At 46.6% G+C, this 23938-nt stretch overlaps 1 protein-coding gene across 4 annotated transcripts in view; it reads left to right on the top strand.

The window, feature by feature from the left end:
- LOC140722434 (NACHT, LRR and PYD domains-containing protein 3-like) overlaps positions 1-23718 on the top strand; it is a 103100-nt gene extending 79382 nt beyond the window's left edge. For all 4 annotated transcript variants that reach the window (XM_073037173.1, XM_073037174.1, XM_073037175.1 and 1 more), the window contains 9 exons: positions 1181-1352; positions 1448-1513; positions 6283-8020; positions 18251-18337; positions 18493-18663; positions 18819-18989; positions 19145-19315; positions 19471-19638; positions 21944-23718. In XM_073037173.1, coding sequence (XP_072893274.1) covers positions 1181-1352; positions 1448-1513; positions 6283-8020; positions 18251-18337; positions 18493-18663; positions 18819-18989; positions 19145-19315; positions 19471-19638; positions 21944-22028 — 2829 coding nt within the window. In that variant the 3' untranslated portion in view covers positions 22029-23718. The remainder of the gene's footprint in view (positions 1-1180; positions 1353-1447; positions 1514-6282; positions 8021-18250; positions 18338-18492; positions 18664-18818; positions 18990-19144; positions 19316-19470; positions 19639-21943) is intronic.
- Positions 23719-23938: the final 220 nt, after the last annotated feature.

Below are 23938 nucleotides of genomic sequence, written 5' to 3'. Positions count from 1 at the left end.
TATTTGAAAAAAAAACAGAACAGATCGTCCGAACACTAAAAGTAAACATTTAACACTCTGAATATGCACAGTAGAGACCACCAACGTGGAAAGTGAGTCCACAGCAATGAAGCAATGACTCCCGCTGCAGCCTGTCCTTGAGCACACACCAGATCGGCAGGTGTGAGTAAATGTCGCGAAGCAGTGAACTAAACATCGACCCGCTTGTCGCTCCTGGCAGTGAGATCCAAAACTTATTGATTTGGTCTAGCACTCAAAACGACAAAACTCTGGTCCATTCCTCGCTCTCGGGCCCGCTTCCTGTCACTTCGAGCAATGACCATAACGGACGTGTACTCTCGTCACATCAGCTCACCGAATTCCACCACAGCACTGCATATACAGTCGGTTCAAAAATAACAACTTGCAAATGAAAAACATTGCACTAATCGTAGTACAGAGAAGTGTAGTTAGAGTTTTCTTTGTAGCCAGTAAAGCGTCGCTGTGACTCAGCAGCTCCACCTTTCCAGGACAGTACAAATGTACTAATGATATAGAATCTGATAACTTACTCAAGGGATTCATGTAAGATCAAGGCACATTAGCCCTAGTCACCCGGGAGGATACTCCAGAGTAGTAAATGTCATGAACAGGAATTTGCCAAGTTGTCCCAGAGATGAGTCAGGGCACAATTCTATAGAATCGAGCCAAATTAACATTCCAATTATGCTATCTCTCAATGGAGATGTTCATCCCAAGTACTTGTATGTGTGAAATGTTCACAGGGAGCACATCCATGGCACTTTTATCATACGGAAAGAAACAGACCCTGACCAGTTAGCAGCGCAAATGGATTGTGCAGCAGCAGTAAATTGTAATGAGACATAATCCACTGGTTAATGGCCCGATGTCTATCTCACATTGTTACCACCAACAAAGCAATGTAACAGGTCCACAGGTGTCATGAAGGAATGTGGCAAGGAAGGTTACTTCACTCTGCGACAATAATACTTGTAATTGTGTTCAATTCGTGTTTCGGTTCCATTTCCTGACCCCATAGATCTACAGAATGAATCGAGACAGACCATGGTTGTCCTGGTGCCCTTGGGTAATGAGACTATCTGTATGTCCCATCAATGTGCAGATATTTTCCTCATCATACTGTGTCTGTCTCTCTGATCTTCACTGTTATTCTTCACAGGAAGTCACTGAGCTCGTGGAAAGGAGAAACCGGACGGAGAGTTCCAAACTCTTCTTCAGTCTGGTGATGGAGAAAGGCGCCCAGGCCCGGAGGGATATGTGGAAATCCTTTGTGGAAATGAGGAAGGAGTTACCAAAGTTGAACAAGATACTGAAGGAAATCCAGGAATTCGGTACAGTGAAATAACACACTAAATCAGATTGCAACTTTCCAGATTTAACAATGCACATTGGACCCAATTTCATGAAAGTTTTTCAATGTCAACAGGTCCTGATCCATATGAAGGCATGAATATCACCCGAGGCTTTTGTGATTTATCCTCGCAACTCAAGGGTGAGTGATGAAATAAACGATTCAAACTGATAACGGCAGGAATGCTGTTGAACAGCGATTGTTCACAGATTGCTGAAACTAGGAGCCCAGCTGTCAGTGTTTGTGGAAAGGATGGTCTTGACTGGAAATCACTATCAGTGAATTGGTATTGAGCTGAAGTTGCACTTCAGACCATTTCTGACATTTTGTGCAAATAACTCTGTTCAGTATTTCAGCTATTCAGCCATAAGAGTCACTCAGGCATCGACACCCAGCAAGGTCCTGCTGCCAAAGAAACACCCGGAAGTTGCTGGCAGTCTGCTGATGTGTTGTGAATCCCAACAATGCTGGCTGTTGATACAGCAGCAAATCCCATATTGTCTGAGAGCGGAAGAATCGTGAAGTCTTCCATGTTTAGGACGACATGGTAGCATTGTTGTTAAGTGATTGGACACGCTGCAGGCAGGAAAAATGTTCCCGCTGATGGGTGGGACCAGAACTAGAGGCCACAGTTTAAGAATAAGGGGTAGGCCATTTAGAACAGAGATGCGGAAAAAACTTTTTCACCCAGAGAGTGGTGGATATGTGGAATGCTCTGCCCAAGAAGGCAGTGGAGACCAAGTCTCTGGATGCTTTCAAGAGAGAGTTAGATAGAGCTCTTATAGATAGCGGGGTCAAGGGATATGGGGAGAGGGCAGGAACGGGGTACTGATTATGTATGATCAGCCATGATCACAGTGAATGGCGGTGGTGGCTAGAAGGGTCGAATGGCCTACTCCTGTACCTATTGTCTATTGCTGTTAGAGTACTGCTTTTGAGCATCAGTGATCTCGGTTCAGTTCCCGCTGCAGTCTGAAAGGAGCTTGTACTGTCTCTCCGTGACCGCGAGGGATTCTCCTGGATGATCCGGTTTCGTGCACATTCTAAAGACGGAGTCATGGAAAAGTTCTGCACATCGACTCTGCTGAACCACTTAAACTGCCTACTCCCAATTACCTCTATCCATGTACCTAATCAAACCTCTAGTGTGTTGAAATATAGGTTGTGTGAACTAATTGTGCTGGCATCGTGTTTCACACTCTGACAAACATCTGAGTGGAGTGATAGATTTACAGAATGGATCAGGAGACAGACCACTGGTTGTCCCGGTGTCTTGGGCAATGAGACGAGTTGAATGTCCCCTTAAAATGTTCACCATGGCGACTAGTTGTAGTCCCCATATTGTCAGTGGGAAAAGCTTGCTTACATTTTCCTTATCTATACCCCCCATAATTTTGTATACCTCTATTGACTCTCCTCTCAATTTTCTGTGTTCCAAGGATTACATCCTATTCTATTAAAACTTTCGTTATAACTCAGGTCTTTCAGACCCGGCAACGTCCATGTACTCATTGACCCGTATTTTCATTTTTCCTGTAGGTCAACGAAACTTCACATAATACTCCAAATTAGGCCTCAGCAGGCCTTACACAACTTCAACATAACATCCCAACTCCTGTGCTCAATACTTTGGTTTGTGCAGGCCAGTGTGCCAAAAGCTTTCTTTAAGACCCTGTCTACCTGTGATGCCAATTACAATGAATTATGGTCCTTTATTCCCAGATCCTTTCGTTCTACTACACCCTACAATCCCCTACTGTTCACTGTGTACGACCCTAGTTGGTCCTGCCAAAGTGCAACACCTTGCACTTGTCTGGAATAATTTTTATCTGCATTTTCAGCCCATTTTCCCATACGTTCCAGATCCCTCTGTTAGTCATAATAGGCTTCTTCGCTGTCGACTACACTCCCAATATCGATGTCATCGGAAATGTGCTGATTCAGTTAGTTACATTATTATACAGATCTCCGATATAGATGACAAACAACAAGGGACCCGACAATAATCCCTGGAACTCTCAAGTCACCGGTCTCCAATCAGAAAGACAAACATCGATTGCCACTCTATCTGGCTGATGCGACAGAGCCAGTGTCTAGTCCAATTTACTACCTCATCTTGAATGCCGAGCAATTGAACCTTCGTGACCAACCTCCCATGTGGGGCCTTGTCAAATGCTTTACTAAAGTCTATGTAGGCAACATCCACTGCCTGGCCTTTATCAACTTTCCTGGTAACTTCTTGGAAGAACTCTATAAGTTAGCCATGTCTTATCACACATGAAGCCATGCTGACTATCCTCAATCAGTCCATGCCCAGATGTACAGGTCAGTAGGTTAATTGGTCACATTGGTATAATTGGGCAGTGTGGGCACAAGGGCAGGAATGGGATGTTACTGTGCTATATCTCTAAAAATATTATTAAGCATTTCCTTCAGCTCGAGTCTCACAATTGGCACGAATATTAAACTATACTTCATTTCATCCAGTTTACGACCATGGTCTGCATAGACCTCTGGCAGAGTGTTGATGCCCTGTAAAACTACAGACAGCCCAGCCTTGATCTTAACACACTGTGAAGCACCTTGCACTCTCCGAAGTGTCCCAGTACATTGTCGATCCCTGCATTCACCACTGGATGATTCCTCATACACTCAACTTCCATGTACTCTTGGAGTGTCCTGATACACTGAACCTCCCTTGCCTGTAATATATTCACAAAACGCTTTGGCATTTTTCGTGAACATCATCATGCCATGTCCCAGGCTGGTCTCATAATTCATTTGAAGTACTTCTGCTCTACTCTTCGCAAAACATGTTCTTTGTTTTTTCTTATTCTTTAATCTGAAGTCAGCACCTTTTATCAGTAAAACCATTGATATACCTTGATTTTCAACGTTCGTTACAATTTACACCTTTCACGCCTAACACGTGAAATACTTTCACGCCTTTCACTCATTGGCCCCAAACTCGCACTATTCTCTTTTGAAAGACTCCGGCTTATAGGGTAAAGAATAACCTTCAATCAGCGCTGTGGTATACAATCGAAATCATCCCTCACCTACCTCAGGATATCTATGTCCAAATCATCTGTTCTTCTCCCCAATAACTGCTATGAATCTCACCTTCATTATCCATATTTAAAATGTTTAAATACATGAAAGAACATCATCTCTCCTCGATGCACTTTAAAATTTATACCCTCTTCAAGCTCTTATAATAAGGCAATTCAGATTTATTTTTAGGAAGTCAGAATACACTTCCATGACAACAGTTTCACTCATAATAGCTTTGTGTGATATATCTACTCCTGTCTTTCCTGTGGCATAACGGAATCGAAGTGGTTGCACTCTTTCTGCAAGGAAGGAACAAAGTTCATGTGTAAGTTGGCTTCCGCTTCACGGTTAAATCGATGAGCATTCTCTTCAAAATGTGGGTATTTTGATTGAGATGTCATCTCAGATTTGTAACATGAACTTACATTTATTGTTTATTGCGTTAATAGACAGGATTTGTGAATCTAACCCGTCGCTGGTAAATATGTTAAAACTAGATTTGGATCCAGGTGCAGTTTCAGAGAGAGAAATTAGAAAGGGAATAAGAAAGCACCATGGTCCAATAAAATCAGCGCCCAAGTGAAAGAATCCAAAATAATATTTGCCACTTCCCAGATTTCCTGTGTCCATGAAAGTGCATTCATTTCCTAATTTTGTCAGTATTACATCCCTTTATAATGCATACTCCCATGGTTGACCAGAGTTCTGTTAACCTGATTGATAGAGGTAAATGACGCTTATGTCTCCCCTTGGTTCATAGTTTCAACTGATCCCAAATTATTGTGCTAACTGTAAGACGCTTCTTTTCCTGTATATCAGCTTTGATTTATAACATTGCGATGCAGACAAAGAGAGACCAGCTTATTAGCCAAAGAAATACAGTGAGCACATCCTGCAACCAAAATTCCTCATCTCAGAAACTCGTTTGGTTCCCTCTTTGTTGCAGTGCAACAGGAACGTTTGCAAGTGAACTAGTGAGACCACAGTTTCCCAGCTTAATCAATATGGATTTTTTCATGGAATCTCTGCCATATTTTTCACCTTCTGTCCCAAAGTATGCGTGCAATACCCCAGATAACAAATACAACAATGACATAGATTTTGGGAAGAGTTTGGGGAGCTTTCGGGAATGAATATTATAGTTCAGATCCAGAGGGCTATCACTGGAGATTGCGGAAGTGTGGTGAAGCAGAATGGCAAAAAGTGAAGGAGCAGAGGTTCCATGTGGTCATTTGCGTTGGAGCATGTTAGACAGACCGAGAAGTAGTGACGTGCCGAATTTGCCTATGGATGGGAATTAAATGTGTTAATTCAAAACTTTATTGAGTGATTCCAGTGCAGTAATATGACTGTGGTGTTGGGTAAAAAGGGCCTTGCCGAGAGTTGAAGAACTGATGTGAAATTTTCAGACAAGATCAGGGCGGTGAATTACGAGGGATGAGACCACCAGGACGCCTGAGTGGCCCATCAGGAAGGGGATGATATGAACGAGATTGTGGAGTCATTATTGAGGATCTATCAAGAATCATTGGGTGTCAGAAAGAGCCTCTGGACAGGGAAATCACATATGCCGTTACGTGAGCAGGAAGGATATAATGAAATAGTAGTGGGAACTTTCACTTTCACTGTTCGCTGAATATTAGATTGTACAAGCCTAATATTTTCCTGGTCATTGAATACCACCGTGTCCATTGCCTAAAACCAAGTTCTATTGTCCACACTGTCATCCGTAGAAACGTTGAATTCCAGCAATATCATCACAGAGATCCCTTTGCAGTGTTCAACAGTGTTTTTTGACAAGCGTAATGGATCTCTTTTCTGATGGATTGTGACTATGTTCTCTGTTCCCATTGAAGATGTTCAAAAGAAACACAAGGAAACTCTTCGGGAACGAACTGAAACACTGAGAGTGAACACGATCCGGATGAGGGAGAAGGTGAAGGTGTTCCAGCTGGTTGATGGATATGCTGAGCTCACGGTCATTTCTACTATTCGAGATCGGAGACTGGTGGAACATGAGCTGCTGGCAAGAGGTAGAGACCACGAGGAGTGGAGAGAAAAACATCTCCGTGTTGAGCTGGAAAAAATCCGGGCGGATCAGTTGTTCCAGAGTAGCTTTTCCCGGAGTAAATCCAAATCCCGGAGTTCTGCAGAAGTAGCTGGAGTGCCAGGAATCGGGAAAACAACAATGGTACAAAAGATTGTTTATGATTGGGCCACGGGGAAAATATACCAACAATTCCAGTTCGTTTTCAGTTTCAAATTTCGAGATTTAAACTCTATAAACTGCAGAATAAACCTGAGGGAACTGATTCTGGATCAGTATCCTTACTTTCGGAATTTACTGAGAGAGGTCTGGAAGAACCCAGAGGGATTGCTGTTTATATTCGATGGTTTGAATGAATTCAAACACAGAATCGATTTTGCTGACAGTCGGAGAGATACAGAACCCAAGCACCAGTGCCCAGATCCTGAGTGGTGGTGTGAAGTGTCTGACATTGTGTACAGTTTAATCCAGGGCAAGCTGCTCCCAGGGTGTTCAGTGCTGGTGACCACCCGTCCCACTGCGTTGCTTTTATTGGAAAAGGCTGAGATCAGTGTCTGGGCTGAAATCCTGGGATTTGGCGCAGAGGAACGGAAGGAATATTTCATCAAGCAATTTGAAGATCAGTCAGTGGCGGAAGCAGTTTTCAAACACGTGAAGGAGAACGAGATCCTGTACACCATGAGCTACAACCCCTCCTACTGCTGGATCCTCGCTCGGGCACTGGGTCCCTTCTTCACACAAAGAGTCAGGGACCCACAGCGAGTTCCCAAGACCATCACCCAACTGTACTCCTACTATATTTACAACATCCTGAAAAACCAAGGCCGTGAGATTGAGAACCCACGTGATGTGTTACTCAGGGTTGGTCAGATGGCCTTCAGTGGAGTGTCCGAGAAGAAGATTGTGTTTACAGATGGAGATTTGATCAAGTACAATCTGCAGCCTTCCCAGTTCCTGTCCGGGTTCCTGATGGAGCTTTTGGAAAGAAAGGATTATGCCCGAAGCGTGGTGTACACATTCCCACACCTCACTATCCAAGAGTTTGTAGCTGCAGTCACACAATTCCTGAATCCACATCCCAGGGATATCCTGAAATTCCTCACTGAAGTCCACAACACGACAGATGGGCGATTTGAGGTATTTCTCCGTTTTGTTGCTGGTCTCTCCTCCCCAAAGACAGCTCGGGGCCTGGAGGAGTTTCTGGGTCCATTCCCTCATCAAACAACCTGCCGGGTGATTGACTGGGTGAAGGAGGAGGTTAAACGCCAGAGTGGAAACATATGGAGTGAATCTGGTAAAAGGAGCCTCCTGAACACATTTCACTACCTGTTTGAGTCTCAGAATCATGGACTGGCTCAGGACGCACTGGGATCTGTGGAAACACTTTCATTCAGTGGAATGACACTGACCCCGATTGACTGCACGGTCCTGTCTCATGCCATCGGATTCTGTGATACAATAAAACACCTCGACCTGGAGAACTGCCTCATTCAGTGTGAAGGAGTCCATCGGCTGGGACCCGGGCTGCACAAGTGCCAGGAGTTGAGGTAACTTGACTTATCTCCCACTCTGATCTCAGATCATTGTGTTCTTTCAGTGTAAAGGGATTTGGGTAAAACTGTAGTAAATCTGATTGTGAAGAATTGTGACAAATGCCCAGGGGATCGGTCAGTAATTCCCCAAGGACGGGAGGGTTCTGTGGCTCCTTGTGAAGGGATGTTGGAGATTTCATCAGATCAGTGAACGACAGCCATTGGTTTAATGGTAGTAAATCACAGGAATGGCCGTGTTTCTCGCTGCCTGTGACACGTCCATTGACAATGTTCCTTCTCACTGTTACTGTCACCCAGACTGACACTGACTGCAGCAGGTTGGTCAGAGATTCACACCCCCTTCCCGGTGAGGGACAAGAGACCGTCAGCAGACTGTCCCAGTGAGAAGGAAAGGAATACCATTGTGAGATTTTCCTCACCTGCCCTTCCCCATGTGTGACTTTGCTCACTTCCAGATACGCAGAGAGAGAGGGCGCATCTCCTCTGGGCCTCTGTTCAGAACCAACAAACACATACAAAAATGTATGCATCCTCTCGTCTTGTACGATTATCGTTTACCCTTGGAATTCTCCTGTGGGACCTCTCATCCCAAACCCCCTTCCATTCTTTGGAATCTCGCCCCCATCCCCATTCCTCCTGTGGGCTGTCTATTACTCTTTCCTAATCCTCCTGTGAGATCTCTCTTCCCCATCGCTCATCCTGCTGTGGGATCTCTCTTCCACATCCCCATTCCTCCTGTGGGATCTCCCTTCCCCATCCCTTTTTCCTGTGGGATCCTCTCCCCATCCCCTTTCCTCCAGTGGTATCCCTTCCCATCCCGCTTCCTCCTGTGGGATCCCTCTACCCCATCCCCATTCCGCCTGTGTGAACTCTCCTCCCCATCCCCCTTCTTAGAATCATAAAATCATAAAACACCAGCGCACAGAAAACAAGCCTTTCGGCCCTTCTGCTCTGTGCCAAAACTTTATTCCTCTAGTCCCATTGACCTGCACCCAGTCCATAACCCTCCAGACCTCTCCCATCCATGTATCTATCCAATTTATTCTTAAAGCTTAAGAGTGAGTCCACATCTTCTACATCAAATGGCAGCTCGTTCCATACTCTCACCACTCTCTCAGTGAAGAAGTTCCCCCTAAACCTTTCCCCTTTCACCCTGAAGCCAAGTCCTCCTGAAATTTATCTCTCCTAATCTATGTGGAAAGAGCCTATTCGCATTTACCCTGTCTATACCCCTCAGAGTTTTGTAAACCTCTTTAAATCTCCCCGCATTCTTCTGCACTCCAAGGAATAAAGTCCTAATCTGTTCAATCTTTCCTTGTAACTCAACTCCTGAAGACCCGGCAACATCCTAGTAAATCTTCTCGGCACTTTTTCAAACTTACTGATATCCTTCCTATAGGTGATCAGAACTGCACACAATACTCCATATTTGGCCTTACCAATGTCCTATACAACTTCATCAGAACATCCCAACTCCTATACTCAATACTTTGATTTATGAATGCCAGGATGCCAAAAGCCTTCTTTACAACCCTGTCTACCTGTGACGCCACTTTCAGGGAATTATGTATCTGAACTCCCAGATCCCTTTGTTCCTCCATACTCCTCAGTGCCCTACCATTTACTGAGTATGTCCTACCTTGATCTGTCCTTCCAAAATGCAACACCTCACACTTGTCTGCATTAAAGTGGTGACTAGTGGCGTGCCTCAGGGATCTGTACTGAGTCCAATGTTGTTTGTCATATACATTAATGATCTGGATGATGGAGTGGTAAATTGGATTAGAAGGTATGCAGATAATACTAAGATAGGTGACGTTGTGGATAATGAAGGTTTTCAAAGCTTGTTGTTCAAAGATTTAGGCCAGTTAGAAGTGTTGGCTGAAAGATAGCAGATGGAGTTTAATGCTGATATGTGTGAGGTGATACATTCTGGTAGGAATAATCCAAAAAGGACATATATGGTAAATGGTAGGGCATTGAGGAATGCAGCAGAACAGAGTGATCTAGGAATAATGGTGCATAGTTCCCTGAAGGTGGAATCTCATGTGGATAGGGTGGTGAAGAAAGCTTTTGGTATGCTGGCCTTTATAAATCAGAGCATTGAGTACAGGAGTTGGGGTGTAATGTTAAAATTGTACAAGGCATTGGTAAGGCCAAATTTGGAGTATTGTGTACAGTTCTGGTGACCGAATTATAGGAAAGATGTCAACAAAATAGAGAGAGTATAGAATAAATTTACTAGAATGTTACCTGGGTTTCAGCACCTAATGAAGAAGTTAGGTCTTTATTCTTTGGAGCGTAGAAGGTTGAGGGGGAACTTGATAGAAGTATGTAAAATTATGAGGGGATAGATAGAGTTGACGTGGATAGTCTTTTTCCATTGAGAGTCGCGGAGATTCGAACAAGAGGGAATGAGTTGAGAGTGAAAGGGCAAAAGTTTATTGGTAACACAAGGGAGAAATTCTTTACGCAGAGAGTGGTAGCTGTGTGGAACGAACTTCCAGTAGAAGTGGTAGAGGCGGGTTCAGTTTTGTCATTTAAAAAAAAAGTGGATAGGTATATGGACAGGAAAGGAATGGAATGGGGGGTTATGGGTTGAGTGCAGGTAGGTGGGACTAGGTGAGAGTAAGCATTCGGCACAGACCAGAAAGGCTGAGATGGCCTGTTTCCGTGCTGTAATTGTTATATGGTTATATGTCATATGTTATAAGTTCCATCTGCCATTTTCTGGCCCATTCTTCCAATTGGTCCAGATCCCTCTGCAAGCTTTGAAAGCTTTCCTCGCTGTCCACAACGCCTCTATCTTAGTGTCATCCACAAACCTGCTGATCCAATTTATCACAATATCATCTAGATCATTGATATGGACAACAAACAACAATGGTCCCAGCACAGATCCCTGAGGCCCACCACTAGTCACAGGCCTCCAGTCTGAGAAGCAATCATCCACTACCACTCTCTGTCTTCTCTGAAACAGCCAATTCGAATCCAGTTTATAACCTCTCCATGGATACCTAGTGTCTGGACCTTTTGAACTAACTTATTACGTGGGACCTTGTCAAAGCCCTTACAAAAGTCAATGTAGACAACATCCACAGCCTTTCCTTTATATGCATTCTTGGTAACCTCCTCGAAAAACACTAGGAGATTCATTAAACATGATCTACCACACACAAAGCCATGTTGACTATCTTTAATCAGCCCTTGGTTGTCCAAATCCCTGTATATCCGATCTCTCAGAACACATTCCAATAATTTACCTACTACTGATGTCAGGCTTACTGGCCTGTAATTACCTGGTGTACTTTTGAAGCCTTTTTCAAACAACGGAACTACATGAGCAACCCTCCAATCCTCCCGCACCTCACCCGTGGTAAGGACATTTTAAATATTTCTGCCAGGGCCGCTGCAATTTCTACACCAGTCTCTCTCAAGGTCCGAGAAAATATCATGTCAGGCCTGGAGATGTATCTACCTTTATTCACTGCAAGGCAGCAAGCAGCTCCTCCTCTTTAATCTCTGTATGTTCCAAGACACTACTGTTTGTTTGCCTTAATTCCATATACGCTATGCCAGTTTCCTGAGTAAACACTGATGCAAAAATAAAAACTGTTTAAGATCTTCCCCATCTCGTGAGGCTCCACACATAGACGACCACTCTGATCTTCTAGGGGACCAATTTTGTCCTTTACTATCCTTTTACTCTCAATATACTTGTAGAAACCCTTCGGGTTTACCTTCACATTATCTGCCAAAGCATCCTCATGTCTTCTTTTTGCCTTCCTGATTCCCTTACATTTTCTATACTCTTCAAGTAGCTCATTTGTTCCTTGTTGCCTATACCTGCGAAACACCTACTGAACCAGATCGCCAATATCCCCTGAAAACCAAGGTTCCCTAGGCCTGTTAACTTTGCCTTTAATCCTGGCAGGAACATGCAAACTCTGCACTCTCAAAATTTCTCCTTTGAAGGCGTTCCACTTACTGAACACATCCTTGCCAGAAAACACCCAATCCACTCTTCCCGGATCCTTTCTCATTTCAACAAAATTGGCCCTTCTCCAATTCAGAACCTTAACTGGTGGACCAGTCCTATCCTTATCCATAATTATCTTGAAACTAATGACATTATGGTCACTGGACCCAAAATGTTCACTTACACATACTTCTGTCACCTGACCTGTCTGGTTCCCTAATAGGAGATCAGGTACTGCACCCTCTCTCGTTGGTACCTCAATATATTGATTTAAAAAACTTTCCTGAACACATTTGACAAACTCCACGCCATCTAACCCTTTCACAGAGTGGGAGTCCAGGTCAATATGTGGGAAGTTAAAATCCCCTATGATTACATCTTTCTGTTTCTTACATCGGTCTGCTAACTCTCTGCAGATTTGCTCCTCCAATTCTCTCTGACTATTGGGCGGTCTATCATACAACCCTATTCGTGTGGTCGCACCTTTCCCGCTCCTCAGCTCCACCCGTATGGCCTTTGTAGATGAGCCCTCCAGGCAGTCCCGTCTACGCACAGCTGTGATATTCTCCCTGACTAGTAATGCCACTCCTCCCCCTTTCATCCCTACCCCCTATCACGTCTGAAACAATGGAAACCCAGAACATGAAGCTGCAAGTCCTGCCCTTCCTGCAAACCAAGTCTTACTAATAGCAATAATGTAGAAATCTTCATGTGCCAGTCCACGCCCTAAACTCATCTGCCTTACCTACAATACTCCTTGCATCGAAATAGATGCACCTGAGAACATTTCTATCACGTACAAACCATTGATATCTGTCTATACAAGCAGTGCTCGCATGACCCTTATCCTCCTCCACTTCACTATCTGCTCTAACACTCTGGTTCCCCTCCCCCTGCAATGTAGTTTAAAATCCCCGGAGCAGAACTTGCTAACCTACCGGCAAGGATGTTAGTCCCCCTCCAGTTCAGGTGCAAACTGTCCAATTTGAACTGGTCGCACATCCGCTGGAAGAAAGCCCAATTGTCCAGAAACATGAACCCCTCATGCACCATCCCCTCAGCCACGTATTTAGCTGCATTATCTTCCTATTTCTAGCCTCACTAGCACGTGGCACTGGTAGCAATCCATCCATCTCTCTTTCCCAACCCCCTTTCATCCTCTCCCCTTCCTTCCTGCTGTTGGATCTCTCTTCCCCATCCTCCTTCCTCCCATCGGTTCTCACTTTCCCATCTGACTTCCTCCATTGGAATCACTACCCCATCCCGCTTCCTCCTGTGAGTCCTCGCTCCCATGCCCCCTCTTCCTGTGGGATCTCACTTCCCATCACCTTCCACCTGTAGGATCTCTATTCCCCATTCCCCATCCTTCTGAGGGATTTCTCTTCCGCATCCGGCTTCCTGCTGTTGGGCCTCTGTTCCCAATCCCCCTTCCTCTGGTGGGATCTCTCTTCCCGATCCCCCTTCCTTCTGAGGAATCTCTCTTCCTCTTCCCCCTTCCTCCAGTGGGAACTCTCTTCCCATCCTCCTTCCTCCCATGGGATCTCTCTTCCCCATCTGACTTCCCCCATTGGTATCACTTGTCCATCCGGCTTCCTCCTGTGGGATCTCTCTTCCCCATCCCGCTTCCTCCTGTGAGTCCTCGCTCCCATTCCCCCTCTTCCTGTGGGATCTCTCTTCCCCATCCCACTTCCTCCTGTGAGGCCTCGCTCCCATTCCCCCTCTTAGAAGGTCCTTAGAAGGTTGGCGTCATTCAATGTCTGTAGTGAGATGCTGAAGATGTTCTATAGGTCAGTTGTGGAGAGCGCCCTCTTCTTTGTGGTGGCGTGTTGGGGAGGAAGCATTAAGAAGAGGGACGCCTCACGTCTTAATAAGCTGGTAAGGAAGGCGGGCTCTGTCGTGGGCAAAGTACTGGAGAGTTTAACATCGGTAGCTGAGCGAAGGGCGCTGAGTAGGCTACGGTCAATTATGGATAACTCTGAACATCCTCTACATAGCACCATCCAGAGACAGAGAAGCAGTTTCAGCGACAGGTTACTATCGATACAATGCTCCTCAGACAGGATGAAGAGGTCAATACTCCCCAATGCCATTAGGCTTTACACTTCTACCGCCAGGACTTAAGAACTTTTTAAAAGCTATTATTAATGCTTTTTGAGATAGTGATTTTGATGCATATCATATTTTTTACTGAGTTAAGTATTGTATGTAATTAGTTTTGCTACAACAAGTGTATGGGACATTGGAAAAAAGTTGAATTTCCCCATGGGGATGAATAAAGTATCTATCTATCTATCTATCTATCTATCTATCTATCTATCTATCTATCTATCTATCTATCTATCTATCTATCTATCTATCTTCCTGTGGGATCTCTCTTCCCCATGCTCCTTCCTCCTGTCGGAGCTCTCTTCCCAATCCCCTTTCGTCCTGTGGGATATCTTTTTCCCTTCCGTTTCCTCATGTGTGATCTCTCCTCCCCATCCGCATTCCTTCTGTGGGATCTGTCTTACCCTTCCTTCACCCTCCTGTGCTATCTCCTTTCCCAATCCCCCTACATCCTGTGGGTCTTCTTTTCCCAACTCCTGCTTCCCGTGGGATCTCTCTTTCCCATCCCCCATTACTCATGAGGTAACTCTTCTACTCATCCCCGTTTCTCCTGTACGATCTCTCTTCACCATCCCACATCCTCCTGTTGGTTCGCTCTTCCCCATGCCCCTTCCTCCTGTGGGATCTCTCTCCCCCATTCCCTTTCATCCGGTGGGATCTCTCTTCCCAGTCCCCCTTCCTCCTGTGGGATCTCCCTTCCCCGTCCCCTTCCTCCTGTTGGGCCTCTCTTCCCAATCCCCTTTCGTCCTGTGGGATATCTTTTTCCCTTCCCCTTCCTCATGTGTGATCTCTCCACCCCATCCGCATTCCTTCTGTGGGATCTGTCTTCCCCTTCCTTCACCCTCCTGTGCTATCTCCTTTTCCGATCCCCCTTCCTCCTGTTGGGACTCTGTTCCCAATGCCCATTCCTCTGGTGGGATCTCTCTTCCTCTTCTCTCTTCCTCCTGTGGCATCTCTCTTCCCCACCCCCTTCCTGCTGTGGGATCTCTCTTCCCCATATCCCTTCCTCCTGTACCATCTCTCTTCCCCATCCACCTTCCTCCTGTGGGTCCTCTGTTTCCATCACCACACTTCCTGTGGGATCTGTCTTTTCCAACCACATTCATTCTGAGGTATCTCTCTTCCCCAGCCCTTCTGTGCGATCTGTCTTCCTTATCACCTTCCTCCCGTGGGATCTCCCTGACCATCCACCTTCCTCTTGTAGGGACTCTACTCCCATCACCCCACTTCCTGTGAGGTCTCTCTACCCCATCCCCCTTCCTGCTATGGGATCTCTCTTCCCCATCCCCATTCCCTCTGTACAATATCTCTTCCAGATCCTCTTTCCTCCTCTGGGATCTCTCTTCCCCTTCCCCCACCCTCATTTGGGATCTTTCCTCCCGATCCACCTTCCACCTGTGGTATCTCTCTTCCCCATCCCCCTTTCTCCTGAGGGTTCTGTCTTTCCCAAACCCCTTCCTCCCATGGTATCTCTCTTCGCCATCTGCCTTCCTCCATTGGGATCACATCTCCATCCGACTTCCTCCTGAGGGATATCTCTACCCCATCCCCCTTCCTCCTCTGGAATCTCTCTTCCCATTCCCCTTCATCATGTGGGTCTTCTTTTCCCAACCCCCTCTTCCCAACCCCCGCTTCCCGTGGGATCTCTCTTTCCCATCCCCCATTACTCATGAGGTAACTCTCCTACTCATCCCCGTTTCTCCTGTACGATCTCTCTTCCCCATCCCACATCCTCCTGTCGGTTCCCTCTTCCCCATGCCCCTTCCACCTGTGGGATCTCTCTTCACAATCCCTCCTCTTCCTGTGGGATTTCTCTTCTCCATCTCCCTTCAACCTGTCTGATCTCTCTCCCCCATCCCCTTTCCTCCTGTGGGATCTCTCTTCCCCGTCCTCCTTCCTCCTGTGGGATCTCTCTCCTCCATCCCCTTTCCTCCTGTGGAATCTCTCTTCCCCGTCCCCCTTCCTCCTGTGGGATCTCTCTTCCCCGTCCCCGTCCCTTCTGTGAGATCTCTTTTCCGCGTCCCCCTTCCGCCTGTGGGATCACTCTTCCCCGTCCCCCTTCCTCCTATGGGATCTCTCTTCCCTGTCCCCCTTCCTCCTGTAGGATCTCTCTGCCCCATCCCCCTTCCTCCTGTGGGATCTCTCTTCCCCGTCCCCCTTCCTCCTGTGGGATCTCTCTTCCCCATCCCCTTCCTCCTGTTGGGCCTCTCTTCCCAATCCCCTTTCGTCCTGTGGGATATCTCTTTCCCTTCCCCTTCCTCATGTGTGATCTCTCCTCCCCATCCACATTCCTTCTGTGGGATCTGTCTTCCCCTTCCTTCACCGTCCTGTGCTATCTCCTTTCCCGACCCCCCTTCCTCCTGTTGGGCCTCTCTTCCCAATCCCCTTTCGTCCTGTGGGGTCTCTCTTCTCCATCCCCCATCCTTCTGAGGGATTTATCTTCCCCATACCCCTTCCCCCTGTGCTATCTCTCTTCCCAATCCCCTTTCGTCCTGTGGGGTCTCTCTTCTCCATCCCCCATCCTTCTGAGGGATTTCTCTTCCCCATACCCCTTCCCCCTGTGCTATCTCTCTTCCACATCCCCTTTCCTCCTGTGGGATCTCTCTTCCCCATCCCCCTTCCTGCTGTGGGATCTCTCTTCCCCATACCCCTTCCCCCTGTGCTATCTCTCTTCCCAATCCCCTTTCGTCCTGTGGGGTCTCTCTTCTCCATCCCCCATCCTTCTGAGGGATTTCTCTTCACAATACCCCTTCCCCCTGTGCTATCTCTCTTCCACATCCCCCTTCCTCCTGTGGGATCTCTCTTCCCCATCCCCCTTCCTGCTGTGGGATCTCTCTTCCCCATACCCCTTCCCCCTGTGCTATCTCTCTTCCACATCCCCTTTCCTCCTGTGCGATCTCTTCCCTATCCCCCATTCCTCCTGTACCATCTCTCTTCCCCATCTACCTTCATCCTGTGGGTCCTCTGTTTCCATCACCACACTTCCTGTGGGATCTGTCTTTTCCCTCCACGTTCATTCTGAGGTATCTCTCTTCCCCAACCCTTCTGTGCGATCTGCCTTCCTTATCACCTTCCTCCCGTGGGATCTCCCTTACCATCCACCTTCCTCTTGTAGGGACTCTACTCCCATCATCCCACTTCCTGTGGGGTCTCTCTACCCCATCCCCCTTCCTTCTGAGCGATCTCTCTTCTGCATCCGGCATGCTGCTTTCGGGCCTCTGTTCCCTATCCGGCTTCCTCCAGTGAGATCTCTCTTCCCCATCCCCCTTCCACCTGTGGGATCTGTCTTTCCCAAAACCCTTCCTCCCATGGAATCTCTCTTCCCCATTCACCTTCCTCCATTGGGATCACTTATCCATCCGACTTGCTCCTGTGGGATATCTCTACCCCATCCCCCTACCTCCTCTGGGATCTCTCTTCCCATTCCTCTTCATCCTGTGGGTCTTCTTTTCCCAACCCCCTCTTCCCAACACCTGCTTCCCGTGGGATCTCTCTTTCCCATCCCCCATTACTCATGAGTTAACTCTCCTACTCATCCCCGTTTCTCCTGTACGATCTGTCTTCCCCATCTCACATCTTCCTGTCAGTTCCCTCTTCCCCATGCCCCTTCCTCCTGTGGGATCTCTCTTCACAATCCCTCTTCTTCCTGTGGGATTTCTCTTCTCCATCTCCCTTCAACCTGTCTGATCTCTCTCCCCCATCCCCTTTCCTCCTGTGGGATCTCTCTTCCCCGTCCCCTTCCTCCTGTGGGATCTCTCTTCCCCGTCCCCTTCCTCCTGTGGGATCTCTTTTCCCATCGCCCTTACCCCTGCGCAATCTCTCTTCCACATCCCTTTAGCTTGGTTGGGTCTATTTCACTGTGTCGCATTGACATTTCTGCATTTCTGTCAGAAACACTTTCTCACCATCGGGGAATCAGACAAAATATGTGGAGTTTACAGCTTCACACCGACAGACTATATTACTGACATTCGGTGAATACCCTGGAGCTTGGCAGTGACGGACATTGACAGTGATGGGAACTCCGATCAGTGATTTACTGAAGGGTTTAATGTTTCCAGAAATATCGGAGTGAGAGAAATTCCCCCAGACCCACTGTTTGAATCACTTTGTTCATCAGTCTGTCTGTTTGTGTTTAGACTTGGGCGGAATGTCCTGCGAGATTCAGGAGTGAAACTTGTGTCTGCGGCTCTGAGGAACCCGGAGTGTAAAATACAGAAACTGGGGTAAGTACCAGACTGTGGGAGATTGTGTTTACAATCACTGGTTGTCTGACACTGAACATTAATGTGATCAGTAATTGTGTTACTGATAAACACTGGGGATTTGCACCGTCTCCTGTCTCTCTGTGTCCTTCACCCTCACTCTCTCTCTTCTCCAGGCTGGAGAAGGTCGGTCTCACAGATTCTGGTGCCGAGGATCTCGCCTCCGCTCTCAGTACAAACCCATCACTGACGGAGCTGGACCTGAGTGGTAATAAACTGGGAGATTCAGGAGTGAAACTGGTGTCTGCGGCTCTGAGGAACCCGGAGTGTAAAATACAGAAACTGGAGTAAGTACCAGACTGTGGGAGATTGTGTTTACAGTCACTGGGTGTCTGACACTGAACATTAATGTGATCAGTAATTGTGTTACTGATAAACACTAGGGATTTGTACCGTCTCCTGTCTCTCTGTGTCCTTCACCCTCACTCTCTCTCATCTCCAGGCTGGAGAGCGTCGGTCTCACAGATTCTGGTGCCGAGGATCTCGCATCCGGTCTCAGAACAAATCCATCACTGACGGAGCTGTACCTGACTGGTAATAAACTGGGAGATTCAGGAGTGAAACTGGTGTCTGTGGCTCTGAGGAACCCGGAGTGTAAAATACAGAAACTGCAGTAAGTACCAGACTGTGGGAGATTGTGTTTACAGTCACTGGGTGTCTGACACCGAACATTAATGTGATCAGTAATTGTGTTACTGATAAACACTGGGAATTTGTACCGTCTCCTGTCTCTCTCTGTTCTTCACCCTCACTCTCTCTCATCTCCAGGCTGATCAATGTCGGTCTCACAGATTCTGGTGCCGAGGATCTCGTCTCCGCTCTCAGTACAAACCCATCACTGACGGAGTTAGACCTGAGTGGTAATAAACTGGGGGATTCAGGAGTGAAACTGGTGTCTGAGGCTCTGAGGAACCCGGAGTGTAAAATACAGAAACTGGTGTAAGTACCAGACTGTGGGAGATTGTGTTTACAGTCACTGGGTGTCTGACACTGAACATTAATGTGATCAGTAATTGTGTTACTGATAAACACTGGGGATTTGTACCGTCTCCTGTCTCTCTGTATCCTTCACCCTCACTTTCTCTCATCTCCAGGCTGTGGGGTGTCGGTCTCACTGATTCTGGTGCCGAGGATCTTGTCTCCGCTCTCAGTACAAAACCATCACTGACGGAGCTGTACCTGGCATCAAACTCGCTGACAGACCGATCTGTTCCCGCTCTCCGCCGCCTCATACTGACCCTTCCGAGTTTGGAGGTGATCCTGTGAGTGTTTGTGTTAATGTTCAATGTGATAAAATATCAGCGGATCCGCGGGTTTTCTGGTGATATTTGTCTGTTAGTGTTGTTGAAACATTAACCCCAGTCCCCTGTTACTGACACTGTTAACCATATAACCATATAACAATCACAGCATGGAAACAGGCCATTCCGGCCCTCCTAGTCCGTGCCGAACTCTTAATCTCACCTAGTCCCACCTACCCGCACTCAGCCCATAACCCTCCACTCCTTTCCTATCCATATACCTATCCAATTTTACCTTAAATGACACAACTGAACTGGCCTCTACTACTTCTACAGGAAGCTCATTCCACACAGCTATCACTCTCTGAGTAAAGAAATACCCCCTCGTGTTTCCCTTAAACTTTTGCCCCCTAACTCTCAAATCATGTCCTCTCGTTTGAATCTCCCCTACTCTCAATGGAAACAGCCTATTCACGTCAACTCTATCTATCCCTCTCAACATTTTAAATACCTCGATCAAATCCCCCCTCAACCTTCTACACTCCAATGAATAGAGACCTAACTTGTTCAACCTTTCTCTGTAACTTAAGTGCTGAAACCCAGGTAACATCCTAGTAAATCGTCTCTGCACTCTCTCTAATTTATTGATATCTTTCCTATAATTCGGTGACCAGAACTGTACACAATATTCCAAATTTGGCCTTACCAATGCCTTGTACAATTTTAACATTACATCCCAACTTCTGTACTCAATGCTCTGATTTATAAAGGCCAGCGTTCCAAAAGCCTTCTTCACCACCCTATCTACATGAGACTCCACCTTCAGGGAACTATGCACTGTTATTCCTAGATCTCTCTGTTCCACTGCATTCCTCAATGCCCTACCATTTACCCTGTATGTTCTATTTGGATTATTCCTGCCAAAATGTAGAACCTCACACTTCTCAGCATTAAACTCCATCTGCCAACGTTCAGCCCATTCTTCTAACCGGCATAAATCTCCCTGCAAGCTTTGAAAACCCACCTCATTATCCACAACACCTCCTACCTTAGTATCATCAGCATACTTACTAATCCAATTTACCACCCCATCATCCAGATCATTTATGTATATTACAAACAACATTGGGCCCAAAACAGATCCCTGAGGCACCCCGCTAGTCACCGGCCTCCATCCCGATAAACAATTATCCACCACTACTCTCTGGCATCTCCCATCTAGCCACTGTTGAATCCATTTTATTACTCCAGCATTAATACCTAACGACTGAACCTTCTTAACTAACCTTCCATGTGGAACTTTGTCAAAGGCCTTGCTGAAGTCCATATAGACTACATCCACTGCCTTACCCTCGTCAACATTCCTCGTAACTACTTCAAAAAATTCAATAAGGTTTGTCAAACATGACCTTCCACGCACAAATCCATGCTGGCTACTCCTAATCAGATCCTGTCTATCCAGATAATTATAAATACTATCTCTAAGAATACTTTCCATTAATTTACCCACCACTGATGTCAAACTGACAGGTCTATAATTGCCAGGCTTACTTCTAGAACCCTTTTTAAACAATGGAACCACATGAGCAATACGCCAATCCTCCGGCACAATCCCTGTTTCTAATGACATCTGAAAGATCTCCGTCAGAGCTCCTGCTATCTCTACACAAACTTCCCTCAAGGTCCTGGGGAATATCCGGTCAGGACCCGGAGATTTATCCACTTTTAAATTTCTTAAAAGCGCCAGTACTTCCACCTCTTTAATTGTCATAGGTTCCATAACTTCCTTACTTGTTTCCCACACCTTACACCATTCAATATCCTTCTCCTTAGTGAATACCGAAGAGAAGAAATCGTTCAAAATCTCTCCCATCTCCCTCGGCTCCACACATAGCTGACCACCCTGATTCTCTAAGGGACCAATTTTATCCCTCACTATCCTCTTGCTTTTAATATAACTGTAGAAGCCTTTCGGATTTACTTCCACCTTATTTGCCAAACCAAACTCGTAACTTCTTTTAGCTTTTCTAATCTCTTTCTTAAGTTTCCTTTTACATTCTTTATATTCCTCGAGCAATTCCTTTACTCCATGCTGCCTATATCTATTGTAGACATCCCTCTTTTTTCGAACCAAGTTTCTAATATCCCTTGAAAACCATGGCGCTTTCAAACCTTTAACCTTTCCTTTCAACCGAACAGGAACATAAAGATTCTGTACCCTCATAATTTCACCCTTAAATGACCTCCATTTCTCTATTACATCCTTCCCATAAAACAACTGTTGTGTAATCTGTTTATTTCATCTTTATTCTCCCATCTGTTTCAGGCTGCGGGTGAATTGGTTCAGTGAGACCGGAGAGAAGGAATTGAGATCTCTGCAGGGCAGACCCGGTCTGACAGTGAACATCTGAATGTGTGAACATCCCCGCCCGTGGGATGGCGACATCTTGGCCGATTCCCCGCCCTGCCCTTTAACTGCCGCCCTTACCTTTAATGGCCGTGCGCCGAGGGTGATTCTCAAAGATTTTAACGGAACTGGCACCAGTCGCGAACTCGGTGACATCGGAAGCGGTCCCACAGTGACGTGTTTCCGCCTGTTGTCCGGCGGCGCAGCTTCCGTCGGATGTGCGTGTTCGAGACACCGCCCACGTGAGACCCCGGGGAATTACACAGACAGGAAGAACCCGGGGGCCGGGGCTCGGTCTGGGACACCGGTGTCCCGGGGTGGGGGGGATGATCCCGGGAGAGAATCCTTTTGCTCCCTTTGCTGAGGACGGTGCATTCGGCAGTCTGGCCGATATAATGATGTTAAATGGACAAATCCCTCGGCAGTGACCCTGGATCTGCAGCGATCCCGGACACGGCCCTGAAGTGTGATTTTATAGTCATCGGTTCCCCGATGCAGAGTGACGGTGAGAAACGGGACTGATTATTCAAACTGTCACCCGTTGTCGCCGGTCAGTTAATTGTGTGTGACTGTGAGTGAGTCGGGAGCAACTTATTTATTCCCGCACGTCAGCAGCTCACACATTGTTTAATTTACATTTGTAAATTTACTCACACCCGGGTCCTGACACAGAGTGAATCTCCCGCCACCCTGTCCCATCACACACTCCCGGGGTCAGACACAGAGTGAATTTCCCTCCACACCGTCCCATCACAAACTTGCAATGCCAAACACACAGTGAAGCTCCGTCTGCACCATTCCATCACTCAATTAATTCCACCCTGCAAAATCTCATTTCAGGGAAGCAGACACCATCAATTTGCGGGAGACTCCCGGAACTCCCGGGAGAGGTGGGATGTCTGCAATAGAGTAGCTCCTTAGCGGCCAGCCAGCTAGTTTAAATAGCGTTAGCTATACTAATGAACGAATGACACCCGTTAAACTCACCTCAACAGTGATTTAACCCCCCATGGGCAATAGAAAAGTCACTGTTGCAAACAGTGCAGAGAGCGACACTGTCATTATTGCTGACCCCTATTATGCAGAGGTACACTTTAGTGTAGTCTGGGGTGAAGTACGTTTTGTATTTTCTTTTTTTTAATACTCTGCTACGGCACTCACTCTCTCTCTCTCTCTCTCTCTCTCTCCCTCTCGCTCGCTCTCGCTCTCTCGCTCTCTCTCTCTCTCTCTCTCTCTCTCTCTCTCTCTCCCCCTCTCCCTCTCCCTCTCCCTCTCCCTCAAAAAAATCGATTTCTGGGATATTGTATATAATCCGCGGGCGTCAGGGAGCCGCTATCAATATGCGGGAGAGGTGAGATGTCCGACGCTTCACCTGAAATGGCTGCTGGAGAGAGAGTGACGGCTTTGGTAGAAGTGAGCACAAGAGAGAGAGTGACGCGCTGGTTTAAAATGGGCGAATCCTTGTTTAATGTGGCCGCCAGGGATGGAGTGAGACACTGACTTACAATGGCCAATGTCACACACAGTATTTATGGCGAAGGAACATGCGGTGCCCATGGATACAATCCCGGGATCGAGTTCGTTATTGATTGCAATAACAATATTTTAATTTGTGTTTTATATAGTCTTGCGTATTCTATATATGTTCTAATTCTAATTATTTTGTCATTGAATAAACTAATGTATATATCTCAGATATTCACACATACACATAAGGGAGGGAGGAGGGGTGAGGGGTTTGGGAGGAAGAGGAGTGATGGGACGAGGAGTGGACTGATGAGACGGTGAGCGTGGCGAAGTCACTGAATCAATAGAGGACGGAAAGGGGAGGGGCGAAAGTTCCTGCCACAAACTGGTGCCCGACATGGAGAAGATCAAAGACGGGGTGAGGAGGAGTGAAACGACAGGAAGGGA

Source organism: Hemitrygon akajei, unplaced genomic scaffold, assembly GCF_048418815.1.
Source record: "Hemitrygon akajei unplaced genomic scaffold, sHemAka1.3 Scf000077, whole genome shotgun sequence".
Classification (NCBI taxonomy): Eukaryota; Metazoa; Chordata; class Chondrichthyes; order Myliobatiformes; family Dasyatidae; genus Hemitrygon; species Hemitrygon akajei.
The sequence above is the reverse complement of the archived record's forward strand: the minus strand, read 5'-3'. Positions and strand labels throughout refer to the sequence as shown.